This window comes from Tyto alba, unplaced genomic scaffold (genome assembly GCF_018691265.1).
Source record: "Tyto alba isolate M040663 unplaced genomic scaffold, T.alba_DEE_v4.0 Super-Scaffold_3, whole genome shotgun sequence".
Taxonomy (NCBI): Eukaryota; Metazoa; Chordata; class Aves; order Strigiformes; family Tytonidae; genus Tyto; species Tyto alba.
In genome coordinates this window covers 16,191,307-16,210,281 of record NW_024881304.1, presented here as the reverse complement: position 1 = coordinate 16,210,281, position 18,975 = coordinate 16,191,307, and the positions used below count along the sequence as shown (strand labels likewise).

Below are 18,975 nucleotides of genomic sequence, written 5' to 3'. Positions count from 1 at the left end.
GAACCAAGCAGATTCCAAAATTTTGAACAGATTGCCTCTAAACTGTTTCGGGTGTCACCTGCTTGTAGACCCCAGCAATGGCTGAGATTGTTAGGCAGTCAGGAGGAGCAAAAGCAATTTCAGCAGCGGTTCATACTGCATGGGCTACTCTTTATTTGTATTCTGTGTAGCATGGAGAAGGGAAGGTGACCTTACTGTCACCTGGACTTGTCCAAGCTGACAAAGATTTAATCTGGCTAGGCAGGAACGTGGATACCGCTGCTGGGCTGCAGAGCCGTGGGAGGTGAGGGTGCCTTCTACGTTGTAGCTTTCTGCCGCTGCAGGTTTCTGTGTTTTCCACAGTACTTTGGGATTCTTCCCCAAATAATTTAAATGCAGTGTTAATATTTTGGTGGGGTTTATTTCAAGTAAAATTATTCTATTTGACAGTCCCCTTTGTTGAGATGTTTTAAATTTAGTTTGCTAAAATAAGTTCGTGGAGAACATGATTTGCTTGTGAGTGTGCGTTGCTGTTGTTGGTCATACTCCCTGAATATCCACTTCCAATCAAGTAGATGGGTTTTAGATTGCCTTCAACTCAGCTTCTGCTGTATTGTAGGCAATCAGCACTGAATTGTCCTGCAAATGCTTACATCTGTGCTTTCACAGAAGACCAGGCATTGTATTTACACACATACAGAAGGGAATCAGGCAGAATTGTTTTCAGCTTGTGTTGAATAAAGAAGGGAGATATCATAATGCTGAAATAATGGGTGTGAGTGTGAAACAGAGAAAAATAATCAAATGGTTGGAAGGGTTGTTAATTTTTTTCTAAGACAAAAAGAGCTTCCAGAACTGTCTTGACCTTTCATCTAAACTACTGTGTGCCCAAGAATCAGTCATGTGGCCAGACTAGCTGAAAATATCCCCAAAAGAGGGTTCTGTCCTCAAATAAAACGCTGATTCTCCAGAAAATTAAAAAAAAAAAAAAAAAGTAAGAGTTGACATCTGAGTGATTTTTCACCTGAAAAATACGATGTGATGGTTAAAGCGGTAGTTCAGCTGACACAAAGAGGAGATTTTTTGAAGTGACAGTGGCAACGAAAGGTTTAGTATCAAGTTCTCTTCTACTCAGTGATGTAGAAAACAAATAGTGTATAAGGAGCCCTAAAGTGATACGAAGTTGCAGTTATCACTGAATTTTTGTGCACGTTGCCCTTGATTCAGGAGATCATACCACATGCTGTGACATGAGAGACCAATGGAAAAAAAAAAAAAATGACCAAAGATTATATATTCAATGAAGAACAAAGAATAGAACTTAGACTTGTAAAATGGGGGATTTAGCCCGAAATACACAACCTTTAAATGAAAGTGTGCTCATAATAACCCATAGAATGGACCAGATTCGGCTTTGTCATTTACGTATTTAAGCTCCTTAAAAATCTGTGATAAACAGTGTTACAAATTCTGTCTAAAAGTCAAATGGGCTAATGGCCATAGAAACCACATTTTCCTCTTAAGGCCTCGAGTCAGATGGTTGGTCAGAGGGCACTGACTTTCTTCATGGTTCCCAGTAGCAGTCAGGAGGTACGTTCCCAGTACGAGCTAACAATGTAGTAGCTTACTTCTCCCGTGAAAGAGGGACACTACCTCGTATTTATTAGGGAAATGCTTACAGACAATTACCACAGAGCAGCTGACGGGTGATACCTCGCTATCCCGCAGGTTGTCTGCCAGTGCAGTTTTTGAGCGACTTTCTCTTCAACATTTTTGTCTGATTTCTTTTCCATTTACAAATACAATCTTAACATTAAATTACAAGGTAGTACATTTACGTTAATAAGAACTTCATATTTCGACAGAGTGCATCAGGAGACTTAATGATTAGAAACATCCAGCTGAAACATAGTGGAAAATATGTTTGTATGGTGAAGACAGAAGTGGATAGCGTAGCATCTGCAGCAGACCTTATCGTACGAGGTAAATTTCAGCTTCAGTTACCACGAATCATATTTTCTAACTTTTTTATATTGTAGATTACAAAAACAATTTATGACTTGAGCGATGGGTTGTATGACTGTGGCTTGAGTTACGTCATTCTGCCCTGCAGTTAGGGAAAATTTTAGCTCGGTTTTTGGGTGAAGCTGATACTTTCCCTGAGAAATTAAGAGCTGAAGGATATAATATTGACTTCGCATCTTTTCTCACAGACAGTCCTTCAAGTCACTGCCGTGAGGGAACTCCGTAGTGGCAGCCACGAGCGAGTTGTGAGTTGCTGCCTCCGCAAACCGAACAGTCGGGGTTGGTGACTCCAGAATCCTTCCTGTGAAATGGGCAACTGCTGCCAGAGCCTGAGAGGCTTTGTCCTAGGGACACGCTGGAGTTTAAAGCATGTAACGCAGGCTTATTCCTTTTCACTCAGAGCTGGAATGATCACAGATAAACCGCAACTGTAGCTTTCTTTGATGATACAGCTACAATTATTGCAAGAGAAGAGCTTTGATGTAGGAAAGTACATTATGTGTGATCACCACTTAATCGGTACATGTTAAAATATGCCAGATATTTTCTAACTGTCGATGTACTGTTAGTTATTTCAACCCTCCTTGCTGGTGTGGACGAGACAAAAACCAGCATTTTTGCCAGGATGCCCAGAATCAGGATTTTCCAGAAGGCAGCAGAAAGCTTGCCTGACTAAATTGCTGCGCGGGGTGCTGATCAGATGTTGTGCTGAAGAATTGCTACAGTGCATTGTACAGTAAAACAGCTGTAGATAACAAATTGGCAGACTACAGAGATGTATTAGTAGATTAAAAGAGGACATTGAGGACTAGAGTAAAAAACACTGGAAAGATAGAGGGATCACGCTGAACAAAGGTTCTTGGAAAAAAAACAAACCCCTGTCTCTGTGCTGCGGTTCAGAGTACTGCAGAACTAGATTATCAGAGTCAAGTTTATGAATGTAAAACAATAACTACGAGTGTTCTTATTCCAAGCTGAATGGTTTTCTTCCTCCCACAGCGCTGATAAAATGGGAATCCATACTGCTCTGTTAGTGATTTCCAGGGTAGTGGCTTTACAAAACACCGTGTCTTTTCCAATCTGATTCCAGGCTCGCCTGGGCCCCCTGAACATGTGAAAGTGGATGAAGTAACTGATACCACTGCTCAGATCTCCTGGCAAGAGGGCACAGATAATCACAGCCCGGTAACCGCTTACACCATACAAGCAAGAACACCCTTTTCAGTTGGCTGGCAGCGAGTTACAACAGGTAAAACACAATTCTTGTTACAGGCTCTGTTGAAATGTTTTTGACGAGGGACATCATGTTCTTAGTTCTCTGTTTTCCTTTCTTTTTGTTTTTTAATAGTGCCAGATGTGATCGATGGAAAAACATTCACAACCACAGTAGTGGATTTAAATCCTTGGGTTGAATATGAATTTCGTGTAGTTGCCAGTAACAAAATAGGAGGTGGAGAACCTAGTTTACCCTCAGAAAAAGTAAGAACTGAAGAGGCAGGTTAGTGGGTTCTTCTATTTGTTTTTAATTCAAGAATCTCGAATACTAACCAGGAAGGAGTGTTGCTGTCCTTGGCTCTTCGCAAACAAGCGTGGAATTGCCATGGAATATAAAAGCCTGTAACTAGTTTGTTCATGATTTTTCCATTTAGCTGTGGGACAGTTTGTGTGTTGCATTACCGAACGTCACAGAAGCATAACATCATTAAATACATTCAAACTGTATTTCGTATGCCAAAGCCTGTCCGTTCAGGCAGTGCTGCAGAGTCTGAAGGTATTAATGGATGGAAAGAGGTTAATTGTGACAGGGTTTTTTCATTCCTAGTGTTTGATCAGTGTATACCTTCCATGTAACAAGCATGTGGCTCAGAAGAACGCATCAATTAAAACCCCAGGAGTTTACCTGGAATAAGGCCATCGCCCAATACATCTGCATAAGTTAACCCTGTTAAAAAAATGAAGCATGCCTCCAATGTTTAGCAGTTCCTAAGCATTAGCATACGTGGTTCAGTCTGCGAGCTAGTGAGGTTTGTCAAGCGCTCCGAAAAAAATCAGCCAGCAGCAGTGATGGAAAGCAGCAGGGTCCACGCAGGACAGAGCTGGGGCTTCCCAGGACTGGCCACCCGGCCTCAAAAGCATTTAGCTTGATTTGCAAAAGCGATACGAATACATCGGGGTTAGCTTCAGAGCATGAGGTTAACATTATATGATGTCGTCTCTTGTATCTACACTGTGTAGACAGCTATACGTTTCCTTTTCACAGTTCCCGAAATTCCCCCATCTGAAGTCAGTGGGGGAGGAGGCAGCAGGTCTGAACTGGTCATAACATGGGATGTAAGTTTTCTGGCAAGCAATTTTCTTCAGAGAATGATTGTTTTCATTCAAACTCTTCTTAAAAGATGAATTTCCCTGGCTGCCAGCAGCTTCTCATCTAGGATGTATATGTGCTCGGTAACATTCTGTGATGTGAGCTATGCACGTTTGCCTTCCCTCTTTCACTTTCATGTGTTACTGTGCAATCAGTAGGAAATTCAGTTAGTTTGTCTGAGATTGCTTCTGTTCCCAAACAAATGTTAACGCTAAAAAGGGGGCAGGAGGGCAGCGGAAGAGGAAGGAGTATTGCTCAAAGGTCAAAGAATTATGCTTTTCAGTGCAAATTTGCAATTTTTGCTTTCCTACCATTAACTCTGGATGCATGTGCTAGCCAATGCAAACAATTAGGTACTACTTTATATTATGTATCCCCTTTTTAACGAGTTAAAAAATGTTACCATTCTGTTACTAACATTGACTACTCTGTGTGGTTATCTAATCATAATCACATCAGAGGAGGGTGTAAGCTACTGTATAAAGGTAGTATTGGATTCTGTGATAGTTGACTAAGCAATTATTCACTTTTTATGAGCTATGGATTGTGAAATTGAAAAAAAAAAATGTATTTATTGAAGAGTGTCTTAAAACAGTACACGTAGTGGAAAACAAGGAATATACCTGAAAGTTGTTCTCATCTTGAAAAGCAAACCTTAAATTGAATCAAAGGAACACGTTTTCCTCTGCCGTACCAGAGTTAATTCGCTGAGGGGATGATCCCAAATGCAGTACCAGAACCTGGTTACAGTTACGATTGCTGTGTTAGTCTGTCCGTACTTTCTTCCTGCAAGATGTGTCCAGTGCTGTATGTAGCTTCACAGCCTTCTGCCCTCTTGCTTTTCTCACAGCCCATCCCTGAAGAATTACAAAATGGAGAAGGATTTGGCTACGTTGTTGCTTTCCGCCCCTTTGGCACCACAACGTGGATCCAGACTGTGGTCACCTCTCCCGACACACCGAGATACGTCTTTAGGAATGAAAGCATCTTGCCCTTTTCACCATACGAAGTCAAAGTTGGCGTCTATAACAATAAAGGAGAAGGGCCGTTTAGTTCAGTAACCACAGTTTTTTCAGCTGAAGAAGGTATGCGATCGAGTGATCTCCAGATACTTGACGTGACATGTTTCGTCAGAGAATAGAGCAACGGTTACTGGAAAAGAGATCACTTTGAATGTGACCTGTTTATTTCCACAGTCACCGCTGCTGCTGATCATCTCTCATTTCTTGATTTCCGAATACAGAGCCTAGCACAGCACCCTCCGGTGTATCTGCGACGAGTCTGTCCTCCTCGGTCATCGAGGTCTCCTGGACCCCCATTCCCTGGAAGATGAGCAGTGGAAGGTTGCTGGGCTACGAGGTAAGTACACTTTAACGTTGTGTACTTTGTAAAGGGCCGGGAGCCAGAAGGGTCATGCAGGCTGCAGGACAGCAGCACAAATTTACCAAAGGTTACCGTATGTCTTGCTTGCTTCCTGCTCCACCTGCACCCAGAAGGATATTTTCTTCTTCTAAGTATCTCTGCAATCAAAAAACCACAGAATTAAATGGCATTTTGTTTTCTGTGCCGATAGTCCTGTGTCTGCCTAACTGTGTTTTCAAACTGCCGTATTTTTCCAGAATTTACATTTGTTTCCAAAGAAACTGTTTAGTAAGGTACAGTTTTCTGAGTTTAACTTGTTTACTTTTTTAGATGAAGTATTTGGTTTTCCTCTTGTCATTTTTTAATTCAAGCAACATCGGATAGTTCACTTTTTTTTTTTTCCTACAGTCACACTCAAAAGAGCAGCAAGCGTGAAAAGCAGATGGATAAGAATTTATTTTTTTTTTTTACATAAGTAAACGTATTCTTGAAACTTGAATGCATTTCCACCTTCTTCAGCTGAGGAAAAAAAAATACATTTAAAGAAGTCAAATGCAATGCTGTGGGTGAACGGTCCATTCCATGCAAGAATTTAAATGGTTTTGTTTCATATCTACTAGGTTAGGTACTGGAATAATGGAGGGAAAGAAGAATCTTCAAACAGAGTCAAAGCTGCAGGGAATGAGACATCAATAAGAATAACAGGTTTGAAGAGCAACTTAGCATACTACACGGCTGTCCGTGCTTATAACAGTGCTGGAGCAGGTCCCTTCAGTGCCACAGTAAATGCTACCACAAAAAAGACACGTAAGTATCCTGAATTTAAAGCGGGGAGAGACATAACGGTGTTAGCACTTGCAGGCAAATGAAAAATAGGCGCATTACCGGGAGTCACAATATGCATAAATGACCTGGATTTTCATACAGACTGAGAGAGTTACACAATTAAATCAAGCATAGATCTTCCATTTTCTACCCTCTGCTCCTTTAGCAGGATGAGTAAGTAAAACTCAGCTGTGCCAGTGGAGCTGAAGTAAGCTATATAATTTCTTCACAGAACCTCTATTACTCTTCCAGTGACTGGAAGAATTTTAGAAGAAAAATTTCTGTTATTTGGAAGGAAAACAACAGAGACTTGTTGAATTTTTCAGGGTTTTATAACATATTTATAAGTTCTGTAGGGCATGGCTTTTGAAATGCAGCGATCCTCATACAATTCATGCAAAACAGTCCTTCATGTCCGTTGTTTCTCCTTGAACAAATTGCACAAGAGGCCACTTTACTGTTAAAAAGGAGAAATAAAGCTGGAGAGCAGATTGTCAACGGCTGCACTAATTTTTCTTGAAACGGAAATATTTTTAGTATGCTCTTGCCTCGTAATACAACTCAGAATCAGGGTCATCGATCGTGAAGTATTTCTGTCAGACTTGCAAGAATGTACACTTCAACCTGTCTGAAAGGTCAAAGTCCCTGGAAGAGTCATTAACATCCTTCTACCAAAAGTAGTTGCATCATCAATATTATGAAATAAGCTAGTTTATCAGAAATTATGGTATGCAAAAACGAGTGTCACTGAGGACTAAACCAACTCAGAATAACTTACATTTGCTAAAGTTCAAGTACATTATATGCGTAGGTAACATGAATTGGCTGATCTGAAGTAACTCACTGCCTGTAGCCTGTACCTGACGTGTGATGAATTGTTTTCTCTAATGAATCATCTTCGTGGCTGCTGGCTGCTCAGTAGAGGTTGTGCCAGCCTGGTCAGCTCAGTGAGTGTTCAGTCCTTTCTTAGTGAACACCTGCCTTTGGGATGTGTGACTAGAACTGGACAGGATCTGCTTTGGGCTCTTAGTCAAGATTGCTGCTATTTGGAATAATTAAAAAGAGAAATTAGTTGCATTATTACCATGTATCTTGCTGGCAAATAAAGAGAGCAAAAACACTGCAGTACAGTATAATGTCAATCTGAAGGATTTTGCTAAGTACTAGTTGAATTGACAAAGACAAAGAATTTGCTGTACTGCTGCGGTAGAAACTGATTTTTCATTCAAATGTGTGATTTTTAATCAATCCCAATTTCTACCTTCACTTGAATATTTGGGATCGATGTGTTTTTCAGAGGGAAGGATTTCTGTGCACGTTGCATTTATATTCACTCACCTGACCTACAAGATACTTCTCAGTAACTATCAGCCGTATCAAGAAACACCCAAGTACTTCAGTTCAACTGGCAGTGTATTTCAAGACTGAAAATTCAGTCTTTGACCATTAAAATATCTTTGCTTTTATATTTATTTGAATTATTCATAGCCCAAAATAACAAGTGTGGTTTTGTTTTATAAAATACAGCTACATAAAATGGCGAGTAACTGGGGAAGACTTGCCTAAGTTTATAAGGCAAGATGTTACAGTTACATAATCTTTAGAAAGTCTTAAAATACCGCCAAATATTCTGTCCATCGGTTCTAATTCAGAGAAATACTAGTGTATGTGGCCAACCTGAAGCACTGGAGGAGTCAGAGCAATCCGTGTAGCTGTTTGGGTGCACACGGAGCGCTGGACACGTCCGTACGTGGTATGGCGGCTCAGGACCTGACCTGTTAGAAATTAAGCTCCGCGGTTCTGGACAGTGAAGATTATCGGCGATTTTGGTGTCTGAAGCGAATGGGAGCCTTCTGAATCACTTCCATAAGTGAAGTGATAGAGGCTTACAGTTTTTATATATATAATTACCCTTCATTTTTTTAGATGTCATATTACTATTTTGTTGTGGATTGAAAAGAATGAATCATTTCATTTGAAATTCAGATTTAATATCTCAGTGTGAAAACTATTCATAGATGCTGTAATACTTAGTTCTCAGAAGTAAAACAATCTCCCCTTACATTTACAAAAAGTGGCTATTAGTGCATCAAGTTAAATCCTATTCAGTATATAGAACAAGGTATTTTTTTGCACTGTGAGTACTTGTTTGACTCAAAAGAATTATTCTAAAGTCTCGCTCTTAGATTTTTGTGTCTATTTTGTGTTAAGAAGTATAATCGGGTGGGTTTTGATCTGACTGCTCATGGAAAGGTAGGGAGCTACCTGTGTGAAAGAATGTAAAAATAGAGGGGTAAAAAAAGAGCCATAAGCACATGCATAGGAGTGTTTAAAACCATTGTCAGCGTTTAACACTGGAACCTTCAGCATCAAAGCGTAGCGCGGTCCACCTAAGCAGCAGTTGCCTCCACTAGGTGACAGCAACAGTAAATTGTTTTCCTTAACACACTGAGAAAAGATTTTAATTGTTGATTGTGTCACTGCATGACCCATTTTCTGGGAAACCAACTTAAGAGGTTTGTACTTACCTTCTCCTTCCCTGAAAGCTTGGCAGTTTGAAGACACATTAACACACACAGCCAAAAGCATACTACTCCTTTTGAAATAATGGTCTCGGATTGTTAATGAACAGAAAAACCTTCCCAGATTTACTTGGTCAAAGCCCACTCTTGTTCCAACTGCAGAGACAGAAGCGGTACAGACTGCATTTCAAAATCACGCCTCGAGTTAAAAGAAGAACAAAAAAAAGTAATCTGTCAAATATTTTTACATTAGAAACATGTCAGCATAGCGTGTAGATTTGAATATTCACTAAGACTAAATTTGTCTAACAAATGATCTACTGTGAAGTATTTGCTTATTCCTGGCAATATCCTAAAAGTAGAAATTGTCTGTTGCCGTCATTGATTTCATTAGAGTTTGTTCTAATTGATCACCCATGTCCTAAGACATATGCTTTTGTCTGGCTGTATTTAATGAAGAAGGACCATCAACAGCTAACGCAACTTCAGAAATAACATTTATATGCCATTCTATTTTTCCTTCCTTCTGTTTTTCCAATTTAGTCTCTGAACCATAAAGTGTACAAATGACGAAGCTGCATTTGAGTTGCTTTTGCATCTGACATGTAATGACAGTCAATTACCTGAACTATTATTTCTTACTGTAGAATAAATCACTAATGCCAATTAAAATAAAGTCATGCTTTTATTATGTATTTGAAGCACCCAGTCAACCGCCAGGAAACGTTGTGTGGAATGTCACCGACTCCAGAGTAATCCTCAGCTGGGAGGAAGTAAGAGCTATGGAGAACGAGTCTGCGGTGACTGGGTATAAGGTATGTAAAAACAGGCCACAAAAATATCTGAAAGCAATCCACAGTTGGTTTTTCTTGTCTGTTTGCAAGGCAGCAAGGTCAGAGGATGTGCAATCCCACTTTTAAACCGTTTCAGTAGTGTCTCCTTTTTATAGATTTCAATCATACTCCAACAATGTCTCAACCTGTGGTCCTTCTACCACGACCGTTACGCTACACGCCTTCTCCTCTTCATGCAAACGAAGCCAGGAACTGCAGGCATTGCTGCCAGCTCTTGGGATCCCGCTTATCCAGGTGTATAACACGTGGATGTTAGCACATGTATAACACTGATTACAAATGTGCAACACTTACCCACATGTACAGCAGTTTGAAAGAAACCAAATGATCCAATCTGTAGCTGATGGGTATGGTTTCCACTGCTGGCCAGGTATATTTATTAGTACCATATATATCAAACTGATATTCATACACCTTTTTTTTTTTTCTTACCTACTGTGGGACATGCCCATTGTCCTGATAGGAACGACATTGCTACATCTGCTCTAAGTCTGATCAGCACACAAAAGTACAAGTATTTAAATATGTCATATCTGAAGTACGTTTTAGAGTGTAGCTGAGGATGTTCTTGACGAGCTGCGTACGGCTGGATCCCGCGTGATATATTCTTGCATAAAAGATTTATGCTGGAGATCTGACTGTGCAGTGTCCTGAGTCGTATTGGCAAAAAATACATGTTTACAGCTTATCTCAGCCCACCCAGTTTCCTAGACGGTAGCTGACCTAAAAACATACCGTGTAGAGTTCCAAACTGCATACTCGGGCTCCCGCAACAATTTCAGGTTCCCCCTGTGGATAACAAACGTTGCTAAGTACACAAGGATAAGCTGAATTTTGATAAAGCCGGTTAATTTTACTGAAGTAAAGCACTTGGGAGGGGGGTTTTATCCCAGAAGGCAAGGGCAGGACAGTGACCAAGAGTTGGTTTGCCAGGAAGAGCCAGTGGGAGGGCCAGAGCAGCGAGCCACGCTGGTGTTTCCCCCGAGGACGTTTTCTAGCAGGGCACGGCCTTAGGGAGCAGCATGTGTGTAATTACCGCGGCTCTGCATTTTTTTCTCATCTCATCATCATTACCGTTATTTTGGGGGAGGTGGGATTGCTGGTTTTTGCAATGGGAAACTCTCAAGCTTACCTGCTTGTCAAAGTTGTGAAGCTCTGCCAGATGAACGCACTGGCTCCACGTTATTTTTTTAAAGTCTGCCAGGACATGACTGGCACTAGGGACCCTTCGGGCTCATCAAGCCTTCAGCACCGAAGAGAGGCTGATGTTGCTCTTAAACCTCTGCTCCTGCCTGATCGTAGTGAGCAGTGGGCTCTGACGTTCAGATGTAGCTCCCGTTCTTTAAAACACCAAATGCACTATTTCCTGACAGAAGAATCACTCAGCACTTGCAGAACATCTTCCAGCATAGTCTGTAATTTTGGGTAGTTCTCTCCTTCCCAAACTATGTATTGGCATAAGTTGTTGATCTGGATAACGACAGATTCCAAACGGTGGGATAATTTCTAGAACAGTGTATTATTAAGACAGTCGGCAGAATGCGTTATTAATTTGTTATCGTTACATATTGTGCCATTTTAGATTAAAGCTGGAATAAAAGAGCTTGACTGATGTTACCCTTCTGTCTTTATATGTAATTCTGCCCTGTAGTGTTAACCAAAAATCACATCTTTTCCCTCGTCCCATCTTTTCAAAGACTGGAACCTGGTTTCTAAGAAACAAGTAAAAATTGCTGCTCAGGTCCCAGTGGAAGAAACGACGCGCTCCAGCTCTTCGCTTGCGTTGCAGGTTTTGTACAGGACCAGCAGTCAGACCAGTATGAACGTGCTGAACACGGACAAGACAACCGCTGAGCTTTTACTCCAGTTCAATGAAGATTACATCATAGAAGTAAAAGCAACAACTGATGGCGGGGATGGCACTAGCAGTGATCAGATCCTCATTCCCAGGCTAGCTAGTAGGTTGAAGCTCCATCCTTGTTTTATCACGTGCTTATATAGGGTCCCCAACCAATACCCTATAAACCTGCCACCATATACAGAGGCTTGTCTTGTATATGGTGGCAGGTATAGCTTGTCTTTGGAGGAATTGAGTCCTTATTGATGGGGAGAAAAAAAGAAGTAATACTTGCACATTGTATCGTGACAAGGCAATAAAAAGAGAAGCAGTGAACAGTCTTCATGCCCTTAAGCGTGACAAACTTCATTCTATTGAACTGGTAAATGACCATGTACGTTGGTATTAAAAGCATTGCATTTTTTTACTGTTTCTCCCTTTTTTTTATGATTACCTTGAAAGTAAAGACCATTCATACAAGTTTCAGCATTTTGCAAGGCATTTCTACAGTTTTAAAATATTTACTATATTTTTGTCAATTTTCATTGCTTGTCAGAAATAAAAATTTACAGTAATTTTTGCTTAGCGTCTAGGAAGAGTAATAATTTGGCACAGCAGAAACTCGTGCTTTCATTTAATCCTGACCTTTTTCATTCGTCGCAGGTATGGATGCAAGAGGTTCTGGTCCGTCAGTCTTGAATATCTTCAGCGTATCCAGCTTCTTACCAACAGTATTTTCCTTGACTCTTAATTCAGTGTTGTGATGATACATTTTTCATTTGCTGGGGGGAAGAAAAAAGAATTGGTTACTACGGAAAAGTGCTTTTTTAAAAAAAAAACTGCAGTGGTTAATGCATGTTTTTCTTCTATCCTGACGTGTTTTTAAATTCTTTATATTTCACTGTAGGTTGAAGTAAAAATATCATATAAAGTTTAGCAAATCCTTTAAAAAGGAATCTAAAATGCCTTAATACTTGAACCAAAGGAGTTTACATATTACATACTTCAGATACAATGTAAGAGAGGGAGAGCAATGGCACTGTGATCAGAGTTAACGAGGAAGAGGGTAGCCCAGTGAGAAACTCCATTTTTGCAGTGACACTGAAAGGTTTTGGCTATGTTGTGCGTTGTTACGATAACATCATTCTGCATACGAAACTTGAACTGGAACGTGGTGTCTCATTCGGCCAGAAACACGTCGACCAAGCGGCCGTTCTTCAGACATTGTCGTAATCCTGTAGGTTTGGAGCCGTTTTCTTACGGCCCTTTACGTAAGTTACCCTAACTCCAGCAAGAAATCAAAGCTGGGAGGTAGAGAAGAGTCACAGTATGGCTCTTGGTTTTGCACAGTCCGTGCTGGGGTGTCCCACGTGCCAGGGCTTCCACTGCTATTCTTAAGAAATTATTTCACAGCCGTGTTTCAAAGAAGGCTCTCTGTTTTATCGCAGCGTACGCTTACGTACCTTTTCCAACACCTAACCTTCCTCTCCATCAACAGATTCTGAAATTAACCTCCTTCTGTCCCCACCTTGTATTTCTTAACCAAATCCTCCCACCTTCAGGATCATTTTTATTGCCCTCCTGTGAACTCCTGTCAGTGTGTTTCACTAACAAGAAGTGCCCAGCTGTAAGCATTTTTGAAATGCAGTTGCACCATGGCCTTACGTAAAGGGACTACGACCACCTCCCTACCTTGTGATGTGGTGCTTCCAAATAAGCAGCCCCAAATTATCTTCCTCTTTTGACTACTGCACTGTAAATTCATCCTTAATTCAGTGTTACATTCGTGTAACTCTCCTTCCTGCTGCTCTTTAACCAATTCAAAACTATTTCACCTGGTCTGGCACTCTGATGCACCCCATTATTGTCATATGATTCTGGTAAGTTTATGGCAATACTATAAGTTATAATAAAAAATTACACGATGACACTTCAGGCTCGCTATTTTAGAGAAATCTATGCTTTCTTTCATAGCAATATATTAAAGATACATTAAACCTGGTACATTGGACTTCTACAGATGTGAATTTACTCAAATCAACATTTTAGACACCTTTTAGTGAGCTGCCTACATACGTGGTAGAACAAATGTTCATGTGACATAAAACATATCCTTTTAAATACTGGGTTTTTTTAATCGCACGGTATTACTAGAACACACAGAAATATAAAGGGAGAGAACCAGGATTAATGAAATTATGGTAGTACTGTAGAAAAAACAACCTTGATATGCATTCAGATAGCAAATTACCTTATTACTATCACATCCAGATAAAAACGTGCTGTTGAAGTAAGCAAGATCTGTATATACTGTACATATATAGTTATAAATGGCTAGTTGCTTTCCAATGTGGCTAACCAGTGATGTTTTCAGACACTTGCAACTGGGGGGGGGGTTGGGGGGGGGGGGGAGATGGAAAACCAGGTGTTACTTGTAAGTATAGAGTTGTGTTTCATGCAACAAAGGGTGACTCTTTCTATTCTTGTGCCACAAAATTCTAGTCCATGGTCCTGTATTGCCATTTTCATGCAATTACATTGTATTATTTAATTTCTAGTTATATATCTCCATGAGATATGTACCGAGTACCTTGTTTCATATTGAAAAGTTTGAAATTTATCCTTAAACTTCCAGTTGTGTGTGTATCCTATGGTTATCTGTATGCATTTTTTTTCTATTACTCTAATAAAATATTTATTACATTGAGGGATACTAGAGTATTTCAAAGCATTATTGCTTGTTTGTATTATATTTGCACACATGAGGATTTACTGCATCTAAAAAATGGTATTTACTGCATCTTCCTGGCACTTCGTGGCAGGACAGGAGTGGTTCCCCACACACAAGCTTTGCTGCTGAAAGACAAAAATCCCAACCCGTATACCCGAGCCTTTGTCTGCAGGAGGGAGGAGGGAGGACCTAAACACACCCGGGGAGCTCTTACCTCTGCCCACAGCTTCGCGCCTTCCCTGGCTTCGCTTCCCACCTCTCCCATTGGGCTGTTTCTCCCCTCTGGAAAAAAAAAAAAAAAAAGTGTAATTACACTAAAGAATTAGTTCTTTACAATAATTTATTTAGTCCATCACTATTTAGCACTACATGGCATGCCTCCTTTCCCCTGCAGCTTCCCCTAAAGCCCAAGACTTTCTAGCACTAAAACCTTCTCACTGGGAACAGGGGCAAAACAGAACCATCCGTTTAAACGCGCTTTTCTGGCATGGCTTCTGCCTACGGTAAGGGGGAGCTGATGCAGGTGCTGCAGTAAGGGTTAATAATAATCCCAAATGGGGATTATTACGCAGGAGGCAAGACTTGTCAGGTCTTCCCTTTCCAGAGGGTTGGAGGTAGACATGTGCCTTGCTCTGTATTTATTTCCCCCAATATTCAGATTAGTTTCCCTTTAAACTGACCTCTTTGTTCCCCATCTCATGTCAATTCAGTTAATGTTGACATTTATTAGCAGTAATAAAATTGGGCTTTATTCTCCAGGGGGAGTTGGAAAAAATAAGTTATTGGGAAAGTGTAAGAGGAAAAGATGAAGAGCCAGTAAGTGATACGGTGAGAGGGCCCTGAGCCAGCCTACCTCTTGCAGGCGTTTCCAGAGCAGCTTCTGTGACTGACCAGTCCTGGGGAGAAAAAAAAAGAAAAAAAAAGAATTATAATGAGACCTAATAATTATAATGCCACCTAACGTGGTTTTTTCATTCTTTCCTGCCAAATGTTTATATGAGGCAACTCGATGACTCCTGTGCTTCTAAAGTCTGAATTTCTCAGAGGTAGCTGGTATATGGAAAAAAAAAAAAAAGACAAAAAAAAAAAAGAAAAAAAAACTAAAAACCTTTTTCTTTGGACAGTTTACTCTGTCGGATATGTTGTGAACATGCAGGATCCTCTATGAATACAAAATGAGTTAAAAACTAATATCACTTTAGCCCCAAGAAATATTGGAGATCTCCATTATCTACTTAATTTGCCTTTCACTGGTAGAATGCAGACGTGGGCAGTGCCTGCCAGGTTATATATGTTATGTCTTAATAACAGGCAATAAAGCAAGCTGTCCTGCACGAGGGAGTGCATTAATCTGACAGCTTTCTGTCTGAAATAAATAACAATGGAATATTGTGAAAATAAAATGAGTTTGTAAACAGGCACTCGCTCTCTTAGGAAAAACAACCTCCTCGATTGTTTTATGTTAATGCTTTGAACTCCTGAAAAGCAATAAAAAAGGATATGTTTAGCAGAGAAATAACTGAATGTATGTTACTGTTTGTTGTTTTATCGAGCCTGCTTGATAAAAAGAGGCACTACTTTTCTTTCAAGCCGATGCGCGGTGCAAGCTGCGACGTGATGGGGGGGAGATGGTGCACCACCTAACCGGATCTCTGGCGATCAGCCTTACCCCCTTAGGAAAGAGCTTTTCTGCAAAGGCTTTTCACAGTTCATAGCTGCCTCCCTGGCGTGCGTACAGCTTGGGATGTGCAGCCTATGAAACAGGACAGACACTCGTCTTTTTTCCAAGCTCAACCCCTCTTTCCGCAGCCTCGGCGAGCGGCGGCTGCCCGCACCCTGAGAGGTGCTTTTCACGTCTCGCCTTCGCCTTGGGTGTCTTCCCCCAGGCCAGCCAAGGCGGGGGGACACCTCCGCTGGTCACTACCGCCCCGTCAGAAAGGGCTGGCGGCAGGACGAGGGGATGCAGCCGCCCACGGGCATCGTCCCCGGGGGCTCCCGGGGGCCGCGCAGCCGCTGTCCCGCCAGAGGAATACGGCTGCTCTGGCAGACGCCCTCGGGTACACGTGTGTGCCTGTGCACAAGTGCTCTCCCCACAGACACAGAGTCGGCAGTCTGAAATAACCCGCGCCAGGCGCCGATGCCGAGTCTGTTTTCGTGTTTTCCTCTTGGCGACGGTGGCCGTGTGTTGCCAGTCCCCCGACTCTGTCCTGCCTCTCGCTAGGCGCGTCAAAAAGTTCCCCTCCCCAACAGTTTCCTTCAATAAACGGACACTCCTCTCTCCTTTCATGGCTCCTCTTCAGCAGCGTTAACTGCCACGTGGCAGTGGCCGCAGTGGCACTTGTGGTTCACACCAAGCTCTTCATTCGCTTTGGCTTTGAACTCCCCCTGCTTTGAGACTTTTCAGTTTGCGCACCAGAGTGTTTTAGTATTGGAATTTCACAAGACCTTCATGTGCACCTTTCCTTTGTTTTCTCCCATCTCTAAGCATCAAGAAAACTTGATAAACTCGTTTGGTATTAAATTCCTTTTCTTGAGCTCCTTGCCGATCTTTTCGAGGTCAAGGAGTATCTTTGAAAGTCCCTTTTTAAATGCACACGTGTAGGAGACATGCCAGTAACCCCATGTAGCATCACTAAGACACTTCCTTCCCAGTGTACCAAAGATTGTTTTCTTACCCTTTAAGAGCATAATTAGTCCGGTGAGGTCTGGACCATGCCTGCTCTCCGTGCTGTGCTCTTCATTCCATCTTAGCGATTAATTCCCTTTGGGTGGGAGAACATCAAGGCATCGGCAAATGCTGAAAAAGAAAGAACCAAAAGCATCCCGTTAGGATCCAACAGAAAGGATGCAACTTCAAGATGTTCATTAGTCCAGCCCATGATAATTTAGACTCAAAGCAACTCCTAGGACTGGGGGGCATCCCAGAATTGTCCATCAGGGAAGAGCAACTTTTGAGAGAGTCAATCCCCTCGCCGCCTGATATTTTTTAGGCCCTCTGAACTCATGGCTCTGCAGCCCTAAATGGAAGTGCAGATTGATTTTTTTTTTTTTTTTTTTTTTTTTGGCCCCCTCCAGGGAAGCTGCTGCGAATTCTCCCCTGAGATTCGAGGACCTAAACGCCGTTGTCTCCATGCTCATTAATTTAGGACGAATATCAAGAGGCGGGAAAGGCGTTCGTTGGGATTGCTCTCCCCAGTGATTTTATTTTAGGGAATCTTTCCATTTTATTCTGGAACACAAGCAATGACTTGTTACATCAGCTAAAGACATAAGAAGCAAGCCTGAGAAAATAAGGGAAGGCCCTCACTTTCATGCCCTTTATGATACAAATAATATATCATTTTCCCAGCTGAGGACCTGTAAAGGAGTCTATCAAAAAGGACATGTGTTTAACAAGAATTTCTCTCATTAGCAACCCAAGAAGGGCCGTGGTTAAAGCAGGCAAATAATTTAATTTTTGTCACACTTCCTAACATTGCCACCAAACAGGCATTTAAAGTTACGCTTGTCACAACACTAATTATCTGTTTGAACAGCAGAGCTCTCAGCTGATTGAATGAGTTCTGCAGTGAGAACAGATCGTTTCATCTGACAGTCATTACTTTTTGGATATAGGATGTAAATCAACTTTAACGAAAGAGAATACAGCTTTGATACCTTTACATCAGCTTCATATGAGACAGGGGGGGAACTCCTCTGCAGCAGCCAAAAGCTTCTGCTCATGTACTGGAAAACAATGTCTTGGGGTTTTGTGTTGCCTTGGAAACATGAAAAATAAAGTGCCGTTAATTACCTATTTTCGAGCAACCTGAGTATCCAGTGCCGAGGGCCTGATCCAAGGCTAATGAAACCCTTAGCCCAGTTTCAGCAGACTTTGACTGATCATCAGCCTTTCTAAACAAGGGGAGGACTGAGGCAGAGCAAAGCTCAGCCGAGTTGCACTTCTGACTGTGTCTCCAGAAGAGTTACCAGAAGGCGACAGGCAGACGCTCAAAGTGGTGGCTCGCAGTGGTTCCTTCTTGCCTTCACATCCGTGACTTTGTTAGCACTGTCATCTGTTTATTTTTTAAAATACATGCCCTCTTTTTTCAAAGGGGTACTGGCAGCTGACGCGATAGCCATCCATGCAAACACATACACAAGGCCGGTATAAATCCCACGTATATAATTTCTCCAGGTAGGAAATCATGCTAACAGTCCCAGTCATCGCCACAGAAGCATGAGCTCAGCCTGACCTGCTGTCATGCTCTCTGCCCCAAATACTTCCAAATAACAAAGTCTCTACTATTCTGTCTTTTGCACAATAATTTTAAACTGTTAATTAAACATTTTTTAACTACAGAGTGCTCGCTCCTTTTCCTCCCATTAGTATTGGTGCTTTGGTCCTAATTATAACTCTCTGAAATAGGTGAAGACTAGAATCAACCTCTTCTCGTGGGAGCTTGAACTCGTCCTAAAATTTTCTTTTGGAAAGA

The 18,975-nt window shown here is 41.4% G+C and overlaps 1 protein-coding gene and 1 long non-coding RNA gene across 2 annotated transcripts in view; one reads left to right on the top strand and one right to left on the bottom strand.

The window, feature by feature from the left end:
- LOC104367775 (contactin-3) overlaps nucleotides 1-14,152 on the top strand; it is a 112,763-nt gene extending 98,611 nt beyond the window's left edge. Inside the window, exons 12-21 of the mRNA XM_042799671.1 lie at nucleotides 1,845-1,962; nucleotides 3,095-3,253; nucleotides 3,353-3,502; nucleotides 4,265-4,335; nucleotides 5,220-5,454; nucleotides 5,613-5,728; nucleotides 6,352-6,538; nucleotides 9,781-9,893; nucleotides 11,722-11,890; nucleotides 12,433-14,152. Coding sequence (XP_042655605.1) covers nucleotides 1,845-1,962; nucleotides 3,095-3,253; nucleotides 3,353-3,502; nucleotides 4,265-4,335; nucleotides 5,220-5,454; nucleotides 5,613-5,728; nucleotides 6,352-6,538; nucleotides 9,781-9,893; nucleotides 11,722-11,890; nucleotides 12,433-12,533 — 1,419 coding nt within the window. The 3' untranslated portion in view covers nucleotides 12,534-14,152. The remainder of the gene's footprint in view (nucleotides 1-1,844; nucleotides 1,963-3,094; nucleotides 3,254-3,352; nucleotides 3,503-4,264; nucleotides 4,336-5,219; nucleotides 5,455-5,612; nucleotides 5,729-6,351; nucleotides 6,539-9,780; nucleotides 9,894-11,721; nucleotides 11,891-12,432) is intronic.
- On the bottom strand, nucleotides 5,776-18,252 carry LOC116959912. The gene is made up of 9 exons (XR_004406082.2): nucleotides 18,158-18,252; nucleotides 17,176-17,297; nucleotides 15,354-15,396; nucleotides 14,715-14,782; nucleotides 12,415-12,551; nucleotides 11,065-11,402; nucleotides 10,668-10,721; nucleotides 9,085-9,234; nucleotides 5,776-5,889 (listed from the first exon to the last, which is right to left on the bottom strand). It is a non-coding gene; the product is annotated as an uncharacterized LOC116959912 (long non-coding RNA).
- Between the last annotated feature and the right edge of the window lie 723 nt (nucleotides 18,253-18,975).